The following is a 20,104-nucleotide window of genomic DNA, read 5'->3' as shown; positions in this document are numbered from 1 at the left end:
CTGGACCCTCCCCATCCAGCACCACTGGTGACCCCTTCAGCTGGGAGAGATGCTAAAGATCCCAGAACTTGGCACATCCTCTAAAAAATACATGTGGAGCTGGGTCTGCCTGTCAGCTGGACAAATGGTGACCCGTGGGACAAAGCTACTGCCTTTCCAGCTGCAGGAGTCAGATGCTGCCCCTGAAGGAAAAGAAGGGCGAGTGCTATTAATTACTCATGCTTCTGAGTTGATGCTTTCCCTCTTCTTTATCTCCTTCAAAGCTGATCGAGTGAAGAAAGAAATTAATCCATGTCCTTGTTGAGCCTTTCCTATTAGCTCAGTCCGGGAAGTACAGAGTCTAAATGCAGTACCAGCTCAGGAGAGCCATCTGGGAGCGGGCTCTGCCGTGCAGGGAGTGGGGCATGGTGGTGCGTGTGTGGTGATGGGCTGCACCACAGCCTGGGCAAACTACACTGGGCTTCACTCCACTGCAATCTGTTTCTTCATCCTTAAATGTCTGTCACTTGAATATTGTCATTGGGCTTTTTGGGTAGACTTCCCCTTGCTTTTCTGCCTGTCAGCGCCCTGAGCAAAACCCCGGCTCTTCTGCACCAAGTGCTTGTATGTTTTTGCATTAGCATCAGGAATCCCCTCTGTCAAGGGGTTAAGGAAAAAGCTTATTAAAATCGTTTAAATGTGGTGCTAATTAGTTTAGATGTAATGAGCAGCATTAGGCGTCTGGTTGCTTTGAAAGGGATTGTTGAATAACCATTTCTGCCGACATTCCAATTTGCATAATGACAAGGTGTTGGCATTGCATCCACCATTAATTTGCTATATTTATAATGCCATTATGGAGCCACTCTTATCCTCGCGCACTATAAAAGGTATATGGAAATACAATATATGATTCTGCTTGTTTGGAAATTGCTTTTGGATATCTTTGCATTTTTGTAATAGTATTTTTGGCAGTTGACGGCTAGCAGCACCGGGAGGAGAGTCTGCCACACGTTTTTACTAGGGCTGAAATTAGATGTTGCCTCCACGTGTGCCTGAGTGTTTATTTTCACCAGTACTGAAGCAGAAGCAGCAAATGGGAGAGTGATCGGGTATGCTGCAGAGCGTGCTCAAAGCAAACACAGTTTTTCACTCTGAATCATCACTACAAGGTATAGTGCTGGTGCTTTAAGGCCCAACGAGCATTCTTAATTGCAAATCTCAAAATATTTAGCAGGTCATAGAGAGTGCAGCTTGCTGCTACAAATTCTTGGTCAACAGAAGGAGCTGAAGAAGCCCTAGCAGCAGCTCATCCGAGTGCTTTCTTCCCACGCTTCTCTTCCCCTTATGCAGTCTCTGGGGATGGAGGCATAGGAAATAAAGCTTGTCACCCTACCTAGGTTAAGCGTGGAAAGGCAGGAAAGAGTCCCTTTACGTCCAGGGCAAGTTCTTGTAATGTATGTATGTGGTTATGGGCAAAAAGAAAGAAAGAGGGGGAAAAAAAAGAAAGAAAATGAGCAGCATTCAAGATACTTGTACTAAGGTTAGTAGATTTATTTTCCTTCTCTTGAAAAAGCAGAAGTTTACCAAAGAGGGTGAATCTTTACTGTGTCAATCATCATCCCACAATAATATTTCTGTGACTTGCAGTTCTTTGCTGTGGTGTCATCCCTCCTTTATTATCGTTGTAAAATGTTTCTGATTTGTAACATTACAGAGAAGAAAGTATAAAAAGTGTATTTTAAAATAAAAAGCCTAGTGCTTTGGGTGGAGCTAGCTACTTTCAGCTAGCTGAAGATTTGTCATGTAATGAGATTAACTTAGTAAATCATATACAGATACTGCCTGACCCTGAATGTCCAGACTTTTGGGCCCTGACCATGATTCGCCCTCTGTGTCCTTGTGTTTCTCTGTTGATACAGGTTGCATCCACAGGATTTCCAGCATCCACAGGATTTCTCCTGATTGGGCACTGCAGACTTAGCAGCTCTAGTTTTCTGAGGCTGTGATAACCTCCCGAGCTGCTTTGAAGCTTATTCTGTAAGATGAATTCACATCTCTGCCAGACAGCATCAGGAAAGTAGAAAGAGCTCTTACTGTCAGGGTTATTTTCACTGTGACAACCATCATTCTGTCCACCTGAGACATCTGTGTAATGTGAGCGTGTGCTTCAGAACAGTATGGGGGCGGGGGGAGGGGAAGCACCAGTCAAAGAATGTGGTTTATGTATGTAAACTGTTAAGGTAAATCCACTTTGTGAGACAAACTGATTAGGATCCCGTGCGTTTACATGCCTGGCCCCTTCATCTTCAGCGTCTGCTCTGACCTGTGCCTTGGTTTACCTCCCAGAATCTGACAAATCTTCCAATTTCATAGAAAATCTTTTTTTTACTTGCTCTTAAAAAAGGCTCTATGACAACCATATTTGCTTACTCTTTAAGGCAGAACCTGAAGATCTGCCCAGACATTGTAAAATCGTGTTCTGTTGAGTATTTTAATACATCTGCATTTGAGCAATACATTTTTATACGTGTAATACAGGAGTTCATGGTTATTTGCCAATACAGCAGACTACAAGCAGACACCATGGTGTATTTTGGGGAAATCAATTTAAATTCATACAGTCAAGACTGTATTTTTGATATTTTGCTTATGTAATATAAGAATAGAAACACAAAACATGACTGAGTTCAGTCTGAAACAGAAGGCCTCCAATACATGTGAAAAAAACTGAAGAATTCATCTAAAAAAGTGGCTCACTAAACCCACATTCCCTGCTCAACTGGAAATAATACCAAGAAATTTTGGGGGGTTGATGATATAGGGCACTGGTTTCCAATGATTTGGTATAGCATCAATGACGGTTGTATGTAAGCAATGACACAAAATATTTTGAAATATTTTCAGCTATCTCCCAATCATTTGGAATGTATCCATCTGTATTTCTGTGCTTTTTCCTGTTATTTCAATTATAAGACATTTTAGTGCTGTTTATTCAGTGAATGTGAACAACCGGAACTTGTGCGCTGTACGTTAAATAATTGAAGTAAAATAGATGTAGTTTCCTCTTCTTTTAACTCTTTCATTCATATAGAGAACAATGGCAAGATGCATTTAATGGCTGAATCATTTCTCCCTAATGCAGGCTTGCACCCTTGGATTTAACATTGACTTCATGGGAATTAGTACAAAAATATGCTGATGCTCCAGATCATCTTTGGTACGTGCCAAAAACGTCTACTTGAAAATATTGACTCAGACTCCAAATGTGTGGCTGGGTGTATCTGAGATGAGAATTTGTCCTCTGGCAAATGCTTTGCTAAATGTTCTCTTGAATGTGTTCCGCAGTTTGAATCCCCCAAGACTGAATTTTATGAATGAATAATAAAGTAATTAGAAAAAATTAACTCACAGAATGAACCAGAGCAAACACCTCCTGCTTGTGTCATAATCGTCTTTCCCTCTGTCAGTAGATTCTACTTACACTGCACCGGGGTCTCTGTTCCTCACTGATGACTCACTGAAAACGAGCTGCAATGCCTCCAACAAGCTCGGTGCAGGAGCGCAGAGCATTGCCTGCAGTGCGCAGCGTCAGGTAGGAGCCATATGGGGTCAGTGTGGGGGCTTTGGGGGCTTTTTATGGCTATCTAGTATGACAACCTCAAATTGCTGCATCAAGCCCTGTCTCAGTCTCTTAGAGAGCCAGAGTACCAATGGGCAGGAACACAGATGACAGAGTTAGGACGTTCAGGGAGGTGAGAGCATCCAGCTTTAGCACATGGGGTGTGGAGCATTCAGACCAGGGATGCTCCCAAGAGCTGCCCTGTGCTGACACCACCAGGCCTCTCCCCGGCCAGTCTGTGACCGTGCAGCCTGACCCAACACCACAAACCAGCTGCAGAGCCGTGGTCCAGGGAGCATCGTCTGAATTAGCTCTTTGGTTCTGATACTTAAACAGCCTCTGCATACAGACCGTATCTTGTGACCAACGGGACTGTAGCGTGTCCTAGGCTGCCGCATGGCCTGCGCACCACAAGAGACAGGCGCTGTGGCTGAGGCTCTGCAGTTTTGCTCTTGACTTCTGTGAGCCCAGACATCCAGACGAGGTATTCGAGCAAGGATTATCAATAACTTCCTAAACTCTGCTGAGAAAGATACCTGTGGCTCTGTTTTCAGCACTGCTATAAAATGTGAGAAGCCTTGTTAAATCGAGTTTAATGACTAGGAATCTCAGGCTAACTGACTCCTTCATCCAACAGCTGTGAGTAATAATACTCACATGAACAGGTTTCACTGGCAGGATGCTAACTGACCTGGAGTAGGAAAATCATCTACTCAGAAGCTCTGAGCAGCTCCCTGTTGGAGCTGAATTATTTTCCGCCTGGGGGAATCGTTTGCAGCTCCCGGTGTGCGGGCAGGGTTTGAATTATCTCTTAATTAAGCTGGGTCATGTCCCATCTGAGCTAACCGTTCAGCTGCTACTAGCACCTGCTCAATCCTGGTCAGCAAAGGGTTAGTTTTAGTGTGGAAGAGTCTCCCGAGTATCTGTTTCCCAGTTGAGCTGGTCTTCTCCTGCCAGTAAAAGCCGCGCAGAGCTGTGCTCCAAGCACTACTTATAATGCTTGCCCTGAAATTTCTCTTCAGAGCATCTTCTATCGTAAAGGTTCTTATTTTCACAAATGCGAATGAGTCTGGTTCCAGACTCCTGGCACTTGCAAGCTTCTAAACGAGGTGGGAAGAGCACCCGAAGCGGAGCCCGCAGCATCCCTGCTCTGTTCCCGCACCCACCCGCACCCTGGAAACCGCTGTCCCTGCGTGGGACTGCGCATCCGCTGTCCATGCGTGGGTCTGCGCATCTGTAGCACTAGCCATCCCTGCAGATTTTCTTTCCACAACAGCTGAGTTCTTCCTACAGCGGGTGTGCGGGAGCGGGAGGCGGCTGCGGAGCGCCGGGCCGGGCGCGGTGCCTCTGCCCCAGGCCGGGGGCAGCTGGGGAAGCCGGGGGAGCCGGGGCAGCCGAGCCCGGGTACCTTGGCCGTCGGGCAGCGGGGGACGGGTGCGCAGCCTTCATCCCCTCTCTGCTCCCCAAAATCGCTCCGGAAAACACTGGTTTCTTAAGATTACCCCTGGGAAGGGGGACGTTAAAATTCTACGGGAAAAAAAAATAAAAAAAAAGGGGGAGAGGGACACAAAAACCAAAACCTAGTGGGAAGCGAGAGCTGTTCCCTGGGCCCACGCAGGGAGTGCAGAACCGGGAGAAACGCGTCCCCGCAGCGTCCCCGGCACCCCTCACAGCCGCAGCCAGCTCGGGGTGCTCAAAGCGGTTCTAGACTTTTTCTTCGAAATTAAGAAAAAATATAATAAAGTAAGGATTATAACAGAGTGCCTTTGATACTAGTTTTAAAGTAATTAGGAGAAAGGGGATGGAAAGATTAATTTCTTTTTTAAAGTGGAGGAATCTGGATGAAAGAAACGATTTGCTCAATTTACATAAATCCAAAATATCAGACTCCCGGTCTGCGGCAACACAGGAGAGATGGCGAATTCTATACGAGAAAAATAAAAAGATTTTTTTTTTGTCTTAATATTGCACAACAGCAATCGGCAAAGTCAATTAAGAAAATGCAAACAAGGGAACTCAGAAACAAAGGCTATTTGCGTCTAAGAAATACGCTCTCAGAGTAAACGAAACGAGTAAAAGATGCTGCAAGACATCCCTCCAAACGCCTCATGAGCCAGGCGTTTTCCAGAGGAAACTTGTTAGGCACCAAATCAGCAGAAACCCAGGACTCAGCACCACGGGAAGCCGCCGTTTCCTTAAAGTTTATTGATTGATTTAAAGTGTTTAGCAAACAAAGTGCTTTCCGTATCATCTCTTGCTCATTACTCCCATACCTTATACATTAATTATAAAGTTAAAACTTTTTTTTTTTTTTTTGTAACAACCAGAAATATACAGAACTGATTAACGTAAAAAAAACCCCAACCCCGCGCCCCAGCAGCCGCCCCCTCGGCCCCCGCCCCGCCCGTCCGCAGCGGCTCCTCCAGGGTCGGGTTTCGTTGCGGAGTGACGTATGTAAAAAAAATCTGTCGTCACCGTGAGGTCACGGGAGGCAGCGGCGCATCGTTGCCTCGGCAGTGTCGAGGGACAGGACCGATAGTTCTCTGTTTTACCCTGAGAGTCAAATGGGTACGTAATCTTTTTCTTTTTTTTTTAAGTTTTTGACGAGTGGCCAGACCAGAATAAAAACCAAGCCCCCAAAAAATAATAAAAATCAACCCACATAGCAACGAGGGACGGTGAAAATAAAAATACAGGTAACGATGATTTACATCTACTCGTATGTACACGGAGGAGGGAGGTTTTCCTCCTCCTCCCCCCTCAGAAGCGCCGTCCGGACACATCGCATATAAAAAGGGTCGTAGAAATGATGGCGGGCGGCGGGCTCGGGGGCCGGGGCTAGGGGTGGCCGGAGCCGGGGGTGGCCGGAGCCCCGGTGTCGCTGCCAGGCGGCTGTGGCTGTCACCTCTCGGGGCGGGGGGAGAAGCCGCCCGGCGCCCCGAGCGCCCGAGCCGGGCGGGCCCTGAGGGGCGGCGGGGTGCAGCGGGAAGGGGCCGGGGGGCGAGCAGCAGGAGGAGGGGGAGGAAGGGGCGTCGGGCTTATAGGTGCGGGGTGTAGAAAGCCGGAGCGCCGTAAGTCTGCGAGCCCAGGACGAAGGGCGAGAGGACGGCGGGGCTGGGCAGGAAGGGCAGCTGGGCGGCGCAGACCAGCCCGCCGGCGGGGTGCCCGGCGTAGCTGCCGGGCCCGTGCATGGAGAGCGGGTTGCCCATGGGCGGCGAGTGGCTGAGGGGGCTGAGCCCCCCCGCTAGCGCCCCGCCGCCCAGCCCGCCTCCCGCCCCGCCGCCGCCGCCGCCACCGCCGGTGGGCGCGCTGGTGTCGGCCCCCGGGTTCTGCTTCTTCCACTTGGTGCGGCGGTTCTGGAACCAGATCTTCACCTGCGTCTCGGTGAGGCTGAGGGAGAGCGCCAGGTTGAGGCGCTCGCAGACCGACAGGTACCGCGTGGACTTGAACTTGTTCTCCAGCGCCACCAGCTGCTCGTAGGTGAAAGCTGTCCGCGCCCGCCGGGGCTTGCCCGACTTGGAGTCCGAGCCCGTCCGCTTCCGCTTGGGCTTGGCCTGCTGCTGGCTCTGCGGCGGCCCGCCGGGACCCGCCGCCGGCTGCTGGGGCGGCGGCGGCGGCGGCGGCGGGGGGGGCGGGACGCAGCCCGGTTCGGCCGCCTCGGCGTGGAGGTGGCCCGGGTCGGCCTCGCCGGGCGCCGCCGAGCTGCTGCCGCCGCTGCTGCTGCTGCTGCTGCTGCTGCTCTCCTCGCTGCACAGCTCCTCGTCGTCCGGCAGCTCGCTGTCGGGGCTGCGGCTCGGCCGGCTGCTGTAGTCGAGGTCGCAGTCCTCGGCCTTGTAGAGCTCGCCGTCCTCTGCGGGCAACCGACAGCCGCTGTTAGGCCTCGCCGCCGACGGACCCAGCCCCCGCCCCGTCCCGACCCCGGGCCCCTCCCGGGCTGAGGGGCAGCGAGGGGACACCGGCCGCGCCGCGGGGCAGACTCAGCCCCGCTGCTCCTGGGACAGGGGGACGCGGGAGCCCGGCCCCCCCGCCCCGGCCCTGCGTCGGGGACGCGCTGGGAGCGGGGGGAACAAGGCGAGGAGCCGCTCAGGAGCGGCCGTGATGGGGCTCCGAGCCCCCTCCGAGGCCGTCCCGGGGGCTGCGGGGCCGGGGAAGGGCTGCCCAGCCCGGGGAGGCTTTGCCAGCGCTGCCCCTTCCCCGCCGCCCACCGTGGGCGACAGCTGGCATAGGGGCGCGCCCCCCCCCGCCGCCAGCGCCCCCCGCGACCCGCTCGGGGGCTGTGGGGAGGGAACGGGGGGGTCCCCACGCCCCCCGCCCGTCCCCAGCCGGCAGCGGAGGTGCCACATCGCTGGTCAGAGTTTTAGCAGCGGAACCTCCGCATCGGTGGGAGGTTTGCCCGGTTTTGCTCGGGCGTTTTTAACCGTTTCCTCGCCTGGTTTGACCTCTTGTCACTCGCTGAGATGGAAGTATTAAAGCGGAGTAAATACTTGTATTGATTAGCAGAGCAGATACAAACTTAATTAAACTCATTTTGTGTAATGTACAAACTAGTTAATGGTCATTTAATTTATTTGGGTTTATATTACGCTCCAATTAGCGGGTCTTCATCGGAGAGCAGGGTAATTATCCGATATTTAAGGCTATTGGACTTCTGCTGACGGTTCTGTCATTATGAAGCCTGAAAGCAAATGGCGTTTTCCAGTGCAGAGCCTGACCCTGGCCGGGGGCTCGGGCTCCTCGGGGGTCGCCGGGCGGGGACCCCCGCCGCAGGGGCGCGGGGCGCGGGAGGCACCGCGGGCAGGTCGTGGAGCAGAGGCCCACGGGTACCCTCCTTTTAGCGGTTTTCGAGTTCTTAGAGTGCTTTTAAACACTTCTAAACTTCCCTCCGCTCGCACCTGCATCGGGGGTGCAACTCCGGGAACCCCCGAATCAAGGGCTCCTTTAACTTGGTTAACCGAGGCAGGCAGATAGAAAGCGAAACGCTCATCTGTCACCCCTATCCCGGGCGTGCTTGAGCTGGTTTTAATCCTAAAAAAAACTGAACACGCTATTGCACCTCAAACTCGGTCCATACCCTAAACGCCGGACACCCGACGGCCCGTATATACGATTAGGGGTGCTCTTAAAAAAAGTGTCTTGTTCGACGAGCTAACATCGGACGTGGCTGGCTCACGAAGAGAAGGAGGGACAGGGAAATTTATTGTAATCCTTATCACCCGGAAAATATCTCTTAATAACTTGGGGTTCATTAAGAATCCTTTCCATCTCTCCGTTCACATCGGCGCACGGAACACGCAGTGACCTCCGCGCCCAGCCGTGAGCCCCGCCGGGTTTGTCCCAGCCCCGCACAGGGGGTGCGGACGAACAGCTTGCAACCTGTAGAATCCGCTACAAATTGCAGCGCGTAATTTTGTGCAACAACAGTTCGTAAAAAGTGCGCGTAGCTACGGCTGCGGGGCAGCCCCGAGGCTGAGCCGAACGCCGGCGCGCAGCGCCCGACCGCGCAGCGGGCAGGGAGCGGGCAGCTGCTCTTTCAGAGTTTATTTCTTTTCTTTTTTTTTTTTTTTTTTCCTTCCTCCCCAGTAAACTCTATGAAATCCCAGCCGTAGCTCACCTACAATTTTCTTTAAAGAGAAAGATGCAGCGCGAATACGATGGGTGATGGGGCTTGACGCTGGGCTTGCAATTTTGTTTCTGGAAGATGTTAAATGTTAATTTAATACGGAGTTTTAACTATTTTTTTTTAACAGTAGATGAGTTTTACGAGCGGTGCGCGACAAGCGCTGTTTTCACTCTCCTTTTACCAGAAAGCCTTTGCATTTTCCGGGCGTTGGTACTTTTCTGGCCAGAGCCACTTTTCGGAACACTTCTCCTAAATGAAACCACTGCTTGAGCTAATATTAATCACGGCGGGGAAAGGGAGGAATTAAGCATCGTGATTTTCGAGCAGTCCTGGCTCTATTCGCGACTCTTGCCATAATATTAAGGCGGTAGGACCGAAGAGCTGAACGTTCGAAGTGTCCGGGACACTTGTCAGCAGACGAAGCGCACCGCTCCGAGATGCCTCCAAATATATTTATTTTTAGAGAAGGGATAGAGTTGCATTTCTCTCCTTGTCTGGAGATAAAAGCGTGAGATTAGCCACAGGCTGACCTCGTCAGTCTTTCTGATCGCTCAGATCTATTTAGTATGACAAAAAGTCAGATGAGTTTAAAGGAATAATTACCCCAGCTGCGCACTGCTTTTAGAAATCTCTTCCGAATTCTGTTAATGCCCCGCTCCTGCTTTTTTGCTGTAGAGATGAAAAATGCCTCTGTTGTGTAAGGCTCGGGCTGGAGCAGATTCCAGAACTCTTTCGCTGCCTAATTTTAATGGAAAGAGCCATGCTGTGGCGGGATTAGAAAGCTCCGAGTCCTCTCCCGCCCCAGATGCAGAGAAATTATTTTTCCCTGTCCGAGAAGTTTATCCCCCGCCACCAGCGGCCCCTTCTCCCTCCTCTCAGGACACAGAACAGATATTTTCCCACAGCTATCGTCTTTTACTCGGAAACCCTCCGCTATCCCCCGAGTCGCGGTGTTTAGAGGTGAGAAAGTTGGGATATTTGGACCCAGAAAGAAAAAGCAATCTAGAGCTCGGGTCGAATGCAATTCCCGATCAATAGCGAGCCCTAATAAGTGTAATAGGTTTTAATCGAGTAATTATCCGAATTTTGACCCTATAATTTAGATGTTAGGGAAGAGTTTGCAAGGTGCTTGAAAGAGATATGCACAATTCGATAATAGGATATCGATCCAGGCAGTCCTACATGCCACTCTGGGGCGATTTCCCCCATTATCCAGCCTCTTTACGCTGCTAAGCACATTTTACCTTAAATGTAATCGAAGGAATTTAATTGTTTTTCCAGAGATAACCAGCATTTTGTCACAATTAGTCTGATTTGTCCTAAAAAAAGCCAAGGGAGAGAGAAAATTGAATCTGTCGCCCAGAGCAACGGGCAGCAGGCTGCGGGGGGGAAGAGACGGGGACAGCGGGGCTGGAGAGAAGGTGCATAAAAGTCATAAATGCCTGGGGGGACCCACGCGTGGAGGGGGTGCGTGGGGGCACGGAGAGAAGGGTTCTCCTTGCCGGGGCCGGAGCTCCGGGCCCGCCGCAGCCTCAGCTCCAGGAGCCGCTTAACAAGTTTGCCCGAGCCGGGGCTCGCACCCAGGGCTGCCTCCTCCCAAGAGGAGGAAGAGGATGGCGGGGTCCCTCCCCCACGCAGCCGGCCCGGCACCGATCCTGCCTCTCCCGGGGATGCGCAGGTCGGACAGCGCGGGGTGCCCCCGCCGAGCCGAGCCCGGCCGGTGCCGCGCCCCGGGGCCACGCCGCCAGCCGCGGGGGGATGCGCCCGCCCCTCCGCCCGGCGGGGCCCCGGCCCGGCGCGCTTCCCCACCTCTTGCCATCTCGCAGCAGGAGCGCAGGGAGCGTTTGCCCTTCCCCGGGAGCCGGCTGCTCCCAGGGCTGCCGGCGGGGGACCGGCGGTCTTTACAAGCATGCAAGCCCCTTCCTCGGGGGAGCTGAGTGCAGCCCCCCCCATGGCGGGGGCGGGAAGGGGGGGGGGGCGCCTGCGAGCCCCCAGACCTACTTACTGATCAGGTCTGCGGACTTCTTGCACGTGTCGAAATCTTCGGCGAGAGCCTTTTGCTCGGCCAGCTCCGTCCCTGAGTCCTCGGGCTTATCCTCCGCCCCCAGCGTGAAGTCGGTGCCCACCGATTTGTACAAGACGGCGCACTGCCTCCTCTTGCTGTTGAATTTGTTAGGGTCCAGGATGTCAAGCACGGAGAAGGAGGTGGTTCTGTGCACCATGGGCAGCGCGGCCACTGCCCCCTCTTGTCCGGGGGTGTTGCTCTGGTTGTCCCCTTGCCTGTCCCTATTTCCAGGGCAGGAGTAGAGCGGCAGCTCGCCGCCGGCCGACAGCCGCTGCTCCCCATGGCTGTCCATGCCTTCCCCGTGCAAGCCGCAGGGCTCCCCGCCGATGCCCGCCGCGGCTGCGGGGGCTGTCACCGCCGCGGCTGCCGCTGCCGGGATGGAGATGTCACCGACCTTGTCTCTGCTCACATTCATGACTCTTTGCAGAGCCCCTCTGGGTTGCAACTTCTCCCCCCCCCCTCCCCCCCCCCTCCGCCTTGCTCCCCCCCCCTCCCCTTCCCCCGGCGAAGTTGAGCTGGAAACTCCTCCCCGGCCCCGCTCGGCTCGGGGGCGAGCGCTGCCTGCAGCTCCCCGGGCTGCGCTGGGGCCGGCCGGCCGGCAGCCACCGGGAGAGGCAGGAGTCACAAGGTGATGCTCGGCTCAGAGCCTCCACTCAGCTGCTCCTTCTTCCTTCTCATCATCCTCACCAGGCTGCCCAGGCGCTCCTGCACACACCGCCCTCCCCCCGCACACATACAGACAGAGGCAAGGCTCTATCTTATTTATGCATTCATATTTAGCACTGGGTTGTAATTGGCTACAAATTAATCCCTTGCCCATAATAGTCTGTAATCTTCATCACTGGAGGAGAGACACGGTGAAAGTGTGTGCCGGGGGGAGGGGGGCAGCGGGGGAGAGAGCGAATGAAGGATGGTGTTGGCTGTGATATACTTGGCTGTCAGCTCTGTTTCAGCACACCTCCACTCATCTGGAAAGCATCTAAATAGCCTTATTTGGAGAAGTGGGAGGAGATGACGCTTTCTTTTAAATAATTGCGGGATCAATATAAAGAAGATATTATATACAGAAAATGGGAACTAAAGGTCTTCCACCCCTAATAGTGGAGTTAGATGATCAAAAGGGGATTATGTGTGTGTGTGGGCTCAGAGGTGTCAGCCCCCAGCACCTGTTTCCCTTCCCTGCTGGTTTTATTAAATTAGAACAAAAGGAGAAAATTACGGACGAGGTTTAGTGGTTGGAGCGGGGCTTATGTCCGCGGACACACACACACACACGCTTCCCTTTCGCTCCCTTAGCTAATTAATTAAAATTAAATATAAAATGTAAGTGCCAGAAAGTGCTGGAAGAAAATTAATACATTTAAACGGCACAAGACAAAACACGACGATCAATAAATTCTGACTAACTGGGAGAAAAGGTCTATTCCCTCCCATGCAGAAGTAAAGCATTAACCAGACCTAACTTCCACTTTCAAGAAAAATACTGTTACTAAAAGTGGCTTTAATGATGGAAAATTAAGAGAGAGGAATAAAAGTTATCTGAGAATTATAAACCCCGAATCTCTTCCCCTACTCCATTTCCTTCCCTTTCGTGGACAGCCGGGTGTGCTTTGATCATATCAATTTCATTCTTGTTTTGGACGCTCCAGCCGCTACTCAGTTTGAATGAGCTTCCAGAAAAAAAAAAAGGAAAAAAAAAAAAAAAAAAAAGAAAGAAAAAAAAAGTGTGTGTGTGTGTGTGTGTGTGTAGGAAAATAGAGAAAGCATAAAAGGAAAATTAGATTTTTTTTTGTCTTTGAGGCTGGTGACACATACAAGGACAGGTCCTTTGCAATTACCGCGGGCAATGATCCTTTAGAAAGCAGAAATTAAAAGTTGGGAGAAATAATGGGTAAAACAATCAGCTTGTAATTTTGGTAGGGCTTGGACATGATTAGTCCATCAGCGGGCTGGGCCCAGGGGAGTCCCGCTGAGCGGGAGCCCACAACAGCCCCCGCTCATATATTATACACCAGCCCTTAGATTTTAATCAGACGCCACAACAGTGTCCTTTCTCTTTTATGACTTTATTATGCTTTATCTTTAAATTATAAATCACCTCCTGGGTTGAAACGGTATGTATAATCTCTGATCATGTGTAGGTAATTACCTCTCCCCCTTTTCCTGACCTTACCGACGGGGCCGCCACCAACACGCAGCGAGAGCGAAGTTTTAATCTGCGCGTACACACGTTTACACAAACACACACCGGCTGTGTGCTTGTTTGTTAACAGCTCCTTTTTCCCTCCTCCCCGGAGCTGTGCCTCTGATCTCATCTTTTCTTTCGGATAAATTTTCCTCCCGTTACTTCTGCCCGCCGTTCTGGGTTATTATTTATGAAAAGTAGACGGTGCTTTAGGTAGATGCCAATGAGCTGCTGCGGTAGTCGCCTGCAATTGTACCTTTTTCGGAGAAGATGCGGGTTTTTTGGGGGGTGGCGGCGGTATTTTTTATTCCCTGAGTTAGTACATCTCCGGAAAAAAAAAAAAATCCTAATTGTAATTAAATCTCTGTGCCCGGCTGCCCGGGCAGGGACAGTCCCCAAGCGCGCAGAGTCCAGAGCAGCTAAATTGGCACAAATCCCCGGGTCTGCGCTGGGTGTTTGGAGGAGAAGGAGCCGCATCCCCAGGGAGAACCCCCGAAGAGAGGCACCTCCTGTTCGCCCCGACGGGCACCACCCCCCGGGGTCTGGGGGGCAGCAGGGGTGGCACTGCCCGGCCCCAGCCCGACGGGACCCCCAGCCCGGCCGACGCTTTTTGTTTGTTGGCGGTTTAAAGCGAGTGTTATAAAGATGTTCTATTGCTCCTAATCACAATTGATTGTCAATTAGAGCCTCATTTGTGCAATCTCCATCCATCTGCCATCTCTGGTTATCTGTTCACCAGAAAGTTAGCGCTGATTATGGGGCCCTAGATGAGTTGTGACATGTAATATCTCTCCCGTGATCGGGCCGGGTGACCGGTCCCGTCTTGCTCTCCACGAAGACAGTCCTTTCCATTTTCCTTGCAGGAGGGACGGGCGAGTCGGGGAGATGCTGCCTTTCGGGACTGGCTGGAAGGGGTACTGGGGGGTGAGGGGCCGGCAGGCCCCCCCCAGAAGGGCAGCATCGACGCCATGCAGAGACAGGCCCTCATTTTTTGGGTCCGGACCCGTTGCCCCGTGGCTGAAAGCTTCCACGAAACGTTGCCTTCTCCAAAATAAATAAACACAAAGAACACCCTCGCGTTTTTACAAGCCTCCCCGCCGCAGCGATAGTTATCTCTGTAGTTAGGCTGAATTATACCTGCAGGGAGGTGATATTTCCAAAGCTTGAAGGCACCGGAGGCCGGAGCAGCTCCCGGTAGCCGCCGGTCCCTCCGCCAGCCCGGGCGGTCCCGGCCGGACCCCCTGTGCCAAGGGCTGCCCCTCGGGATGCCGCGCTTAAGGACGGGATGCGGTGCCTTGGTTTTCGCAAGGGCTCTGCCCCAGGTCCCGCCGGTGCGCGGTCACCCTTCACCCTGCGGGGTGGGGGGTGGGGGGAGCAGGCCGGGCACCCCCCTGGCAGCCTCCGGAGGCCTGGGGGTGCTGGGCTGGGAGGGGAGGTCCCGCTCGCTCCCACGGCTAAGAGCGGTTTTCCGCCACGAACTTAATTAGTTAATACCCAATTTCAAAATAGATTTCAACAAACTGCGGATCTACGAGCGCTCCTTTCCACCCCCACCCCCCCTTTCGTGGTGTTTTTTTGTTTGTTTGTTTGTTTTTTCCTTTTTTTTATTTTCTTTTCCTTCCCACTGTTCACCATTAATCCCCTTCCCCGTCCCTGGGGTGTGTGGAGCTCCGGGTAATTAAAGGCATTTATCGCCGCGGTAAAACAATTTAGCAGCCCTCGCTGCGTCGAGAAGGTCACTGCGGTGGCTGCACCAAGCGCGGGGTCTCCGCGTCCCTCCGCGCCCGGTACAGCCGGGTCCCGCCGCCGCAGGGCTTTCCGCGGCCGCATCTGCCCGCCCGGGGGGGCCGGGAGCTCCCTGGGACTTCTCGCTCTCCCCATTTTGTTTCAAAGGCAATCGAGCTCCAAAACTCATCTCGTCCTGCTCTGACTGGCTCTCATTATTATTATTAATATTATTTTGTGCCCCTGGCTCCTGTGGCCGCAAGCAGCCCCCCGCCAGCCCCCGAGCAGGGGGCCAGCCCCTGCCTCGTATATGCTTCTTGGGCTCATCCTGATTTTGTGTCCCACGAGGTGTCCCCAGGCAGGGCAGAGCTGAGGACCGGGGACAGGCGGTCACCTCGTGATGCCCGGGTTTCCCAGGGGAGGTGGGGATCTCCCCCCCACCCCCCTTTCCCCAAGGCAAAATCAGGGAATTAATTAACTCTACCCACGAAGGCAAATTATTTCGGGGAAAGAAAAAAAAAAAAGATTCTGAAGCAGATCTCGCCCTCTATCAATGCAGTGTCAGGTCCTCATAGTAGAAGATTTAAAAGCCCTGGGGATTCCAGGTTAGGGTAGTAATGAGCTTAATTGAGGTTAATGCTTCCTGCACAGCTCCTTGATTATTAAATTAATATTATCACACACATGAATCATAATTAGAAGTTTAAATAATGCTCTAGGGGAATCCTCGGAGGATCTATTAAACAGTTCTCTTCCCTCTCGTCGGCTCCCTCCCAGCTCCCTGGCAGGCGAGGGCAGCCCTGGGGGAGGCTTGGGGGGGAGATGCCCCCAACTATCACTTGGGGGGGGGGGGGAGGGGGGTGTCAGTGACAGCCACGGTCCCTCATCGCCCTTCAGGCTTCAACTCGGCGGGTCCCCGTTTAAAGAGCCGCTTCCGCGCCCCCCCGCCTCCTAATTTGGGCGCTTATCTCCCAGCACCCGGGCGTTTATATAAAAAACTAATAAAGTGCCTTGTTGTCACTTATCGCGGCTGGGATCGCCTCCTCAGGGGCTTTTTCACACACCTCGCGAAAGCCGATCCGTTTTGCTGGCAAGGAGGCTGGAGGCGTTCCGCCGAGAGCATCCCCGGGCCGCCCGCCAGGATGCTGGACAAGGGGCGGGGGGGGCTGGGGGGCGCAGCGGGGAGACCCCCTTGCCTTTCATCCCGGGGTACCAACTCCCCTGTCCGCGGCCCCAGCCCCCGACACGGCCGAGACACCCGTGGGGAGCGGCCTCGGGGGGGGGGGGTGGTGTGTCGGGCGTAGCGGGGGGGGCGGCGCACCCCCGCCTCTGCCCCACGCTTCCCCATCGGGGAGCGGCACCGGCGGCAGCATCGTCCCGCTTGCGGGGCGCCGGAGACACGCACGTGCTTCAGGGACAAGCGGCTCCTTTATTTTATTACTATTATTCTTATGATTTCTAACGAAAGGCTGAAAGAGGGGAGGCAGCAGGGATGGAGGGGGCGCACGCAGCCCCTCTGCATGGCGGGGGTCGTACGTGTAAAGGAAAAAAAATAAAATGAAAGAGAAATCAGATGGCCGGCAAGCAGGCAGCCCTGGCTTGCTCTCTTTTTCTATTTATTTTCCTCTCTGTTGCTGAAACATATTGAAGGGGGAGAAAAAGGAAACATTAAGATCAACTGTGAGCCTTGCCGACGGTTTAACGATTTCAAATGAGCTCTGACTCTGGTGAAAATCTGACAATTACCCATCAGGATGGCAGATGATGGCTAAAATTACCAGAAATCAATATTCTCACCGGGTGTCCCAGCCTGATAAGAGAGACCAAGACAATGTTGACTATTAAAGTCGACAGCTTGAGATATTACACTATTAGTTATGCTATTTTTAATAATCTATAATATTTGGGCTATAATTAATTAATTATACGGGTCAGATAATATCTGGGGCTGGAATGAGGTCTGAAGGGTCTATTAAGGTTGGTAATGAGAAAGGAGAAATCTAATCTAAGGACGAGGAGCCGTGAAGGAACAAATATACAACAGACTTCAGATAGAGCGAGAGGGAAGGAGAAGGGCTATTGCAGACTCAGTGCACACACCTCTGCTCTTCTCATCTCCCAGGCAGAGGGGCTGCCCGCGATAGCATCTCCCCCCGCTCCTTTATGCGGGTACCCATTGCTTGTGGCAGAGGCCTGGCTCTCACCCGGATGCTATAGTCCCTGGGAAGCCAGTGAAGGGAAAAGAAAAGGTTGGATCTGTATTAGAGAATTAATGCTAGAAAAAGAAAAGGAAAAAAAGTCCCAAATAAACCCCAATAAGTCACCCACATCCTTCCTTCCCCCTGGCCCCTTTATATTATTATTGGGATGTAGGGACCCTTCAGGTGGTCATGAAGTTCAACCCTCCCCTGAATCCTACTCTCCCCTGCTCACAGGTACCGTTCTGACATGGGCTGTGGCACCCAAACAGCCTCTGTGGGGCCCCTCATGGTGCAGCCGTGTAAGATGTATGCCTGCATCCATGCACTAATGGCACACGTATGTGAGTGTAAATATCGATGTCTATGAACACATTACATATGGATACTTTCTGTAGATACACACCTTTATATAAGGAATGCCCACAAAATACATAAATACACACGTGAAAGAATAAAAACTTTGTATTGCACATATGTAAATACATCTATTTATCTATCTTAAAGTGTTTATATGCATTGCAGGTATCAGCCACATAAAATGGCTTTATTCCCTTCTCTGCAAATGAACTTCAAGTCAGACACCGTGAATTATAAACTCTCTTCTTGCTCAGCGTTACTAACCAATATTCTAGGTGTGACACTCAGTGCTTTACCTATTTTACATCGATTATAAAAATCAGTCCTTCTACTGCTACAATAATCCTTTTTCTAGGGGTGTATTATTTATCATATTAGTTCTACCCTTATTAGTTACAGGAGGGTGTGTTGAACAACATCCTTTCATACAGAATGATGAAAACCACATTTTCTAGTTATGCTTAGATTAGCCAGGGTATTAATCCTTTCTTTTCCCAAGTAACATCTTAATTCCATTATTTTCAATAGGCCTTTCTTGGTCACACTTTTCTCAGTGCCCTACTTCTAAGATAGTCCTTGTCCAGATCTGGAAACCACAGAAGTATTAAAAAAAAATGTTTGTGATGGCAGCGATCCTTCTGGGAAACTGTTACCGTTCAATAGGATTCAGTCCTTCCCCAACTATTCCCCATTGTTAATTGAAAGCCAAAGCAGAGTCTGCAGAAGATGCCAGGAGTAGGCTGATGTTACCCTGCCCTATGTCTCCTTTGCATCCAGAGTGGGTATTTCCCTCTTCTTCCCCAGCCAGTGCCCAACCAAGGCTGTTAGTAAGGTGATGATGCGCTAATTGAAGGCAAACCTGTGAAGTTGCTAGATGGCCATAGGAGATACAACTCCTGCAGGCACTGCTCCCAGCATCTTCTTAGGCAACAACAACCCTATGATCAAATGAAGGTCCTTCTGCCACCAGCTGAGGAGGAAGGGAGAAAAAGAGGTTCTTCTGCTTCTGTCATTTGTCTTATATGTAAAAGAATAATTTAACAAGAAGATCTAAATGGTTTACTCTTCATATTTAGACAAGAGGTTAACAAGGACTTAGCAGTTACGATGGATTAGTGAAAATGTCTTCAACTCTTGATGGTTGTGTGGTTTTTCAAATGCTGGCAGAGCTGGGGAAGCACAAGTGTGTATGTGGGGCAGCTGGAGGGAGGTGGAACTGAGTCTTCAAGTTTTTCAGTTCAGGAGCAAAGCAAGGAGCCAAAATATCAGCCCTATTAGCTTAATTGTTCAGTAGAATAAACCTGGTGACTTCAATGAAGACTGCCACATTCCTAATTTGCCCATATTGACAGGGTGCTCGGGGCTGCTTGTGTTGCCAATACTCCATGCTACAGGAAACAGTGCCAAGATGTTTCCATCGCCATGTCCCAGTTTTCTGAACCTGACCAGCTTCTGGTACATCCCAGACTCTGCTGCAGAACTTCACCGAAGTCCTCACAACACTATTTGTGATTAATTTGGTTTGGAGGGGACAGAGGAGGCACACAGGTTGTGCATATAGTAATGGATCACTCTTGTCAAAGACGATCTCAGGCAGGTGAGCAATACTCCTCTGTTGTGATTATGTTATTTAAGCATTTAGAAATGAAGGTGCTAGAGATATGAGACACACTGAGAAAAAAAAAAAGATTATCATTTTAGATCTAATCTAGAAAGTGAAGTCAAAGGGGCAGCTCTACAACTGGTGCAAATTAAGCTAGCTCTATCCGCTGATTTACACCAAAAGGGGATCTAATGCAAAATTGCCCGATACTTTATTGAAATACCCTGTTGATACTTAAAAGCCCAGCCTTGTCAGTACTGAGAAACTTCCTGCATATTCAGGTGAGCGTACTGAAGGTATTGCCCAATGTGCTTTTGTAACCAGGTTGGAGTCTTTTAAGGCAAGCCTGGTGTGCAGTTCCTCCTCTCTTTAATACTACGTTTGCAGCTGAGAGGTGGTAATTCACTGTTCAGTTCCAGACTGGGGAGGAGGGTATGTAATATTTTAGGCTGCCTAAATGCAGATTGAAAGCATGTCCTTCTATTTATTGAGAGACAAAGTGGGTATACTAGAGCATTTTGCAACCATTTTCTGTGAACTTAAATAATATACTTAAATAATTAAATAGATGCAAAAAACCTGCTTCAGGCAAGAAGCAATAAAAATGCTGTGTGTCTCTGTGCTAGAGAAATGTTTCTTAATTTAGGGATTTGAAAGCCAAATCCAGGTTAGGACTCCCATTTTAGCTATGTATGCAACACAAACATTTGGACCTGAACTCTCAGCCAGGCATCTTGGGTTCTGAAT

At 51.3% G+C, this 20,104-nt stretch overlaps 1 protein-coding gene across 1 annotated transcript; it reads right to left on the bottom strand.

Annotated features, from left to right (window-relative positions):
* Nucleotides 1–6,639: 6,639 nt before the first annotated feature.
* NKX1-1 (NK1 homeobox 1) lies at nt 6,640–11,701 on the bottom strand. Its single transcript, XM_037395480.1, has 2 exons — nt 11,227–11,701; nt 6,640–7,451 (listed from the first exon to the last, which is right to left on the bottom strand). The coding sequence occupies exons 1-2, from the start codon at nt 11,699–11,701 to the stop codon at nt 6,640–6,642; spliced, it is 1,287 nt and encodes a 428-aa protein (XP_037251377.1).
* Nucleotides 11,702–20,104: the final 8,403 nt, after the last annotated feature.

This window comes from Falco rusticolus, chromosome 1, assembly GCF_015220075.1.
Source record: "Falco rusticolus isolate bFalRus1 chromosome 1, bFalRus1.pri, whole genome shotgun sequence".
NCBI lineage: Eukaryota > Metazoa > Chordata > Aves > Falconiformes > Falconidae > Falco > Falco rusticolus.
Note: the sequence above shows the minus strand (reverse complement) of the source record. Positions and strands in the feature narration are given on the sequence as shown.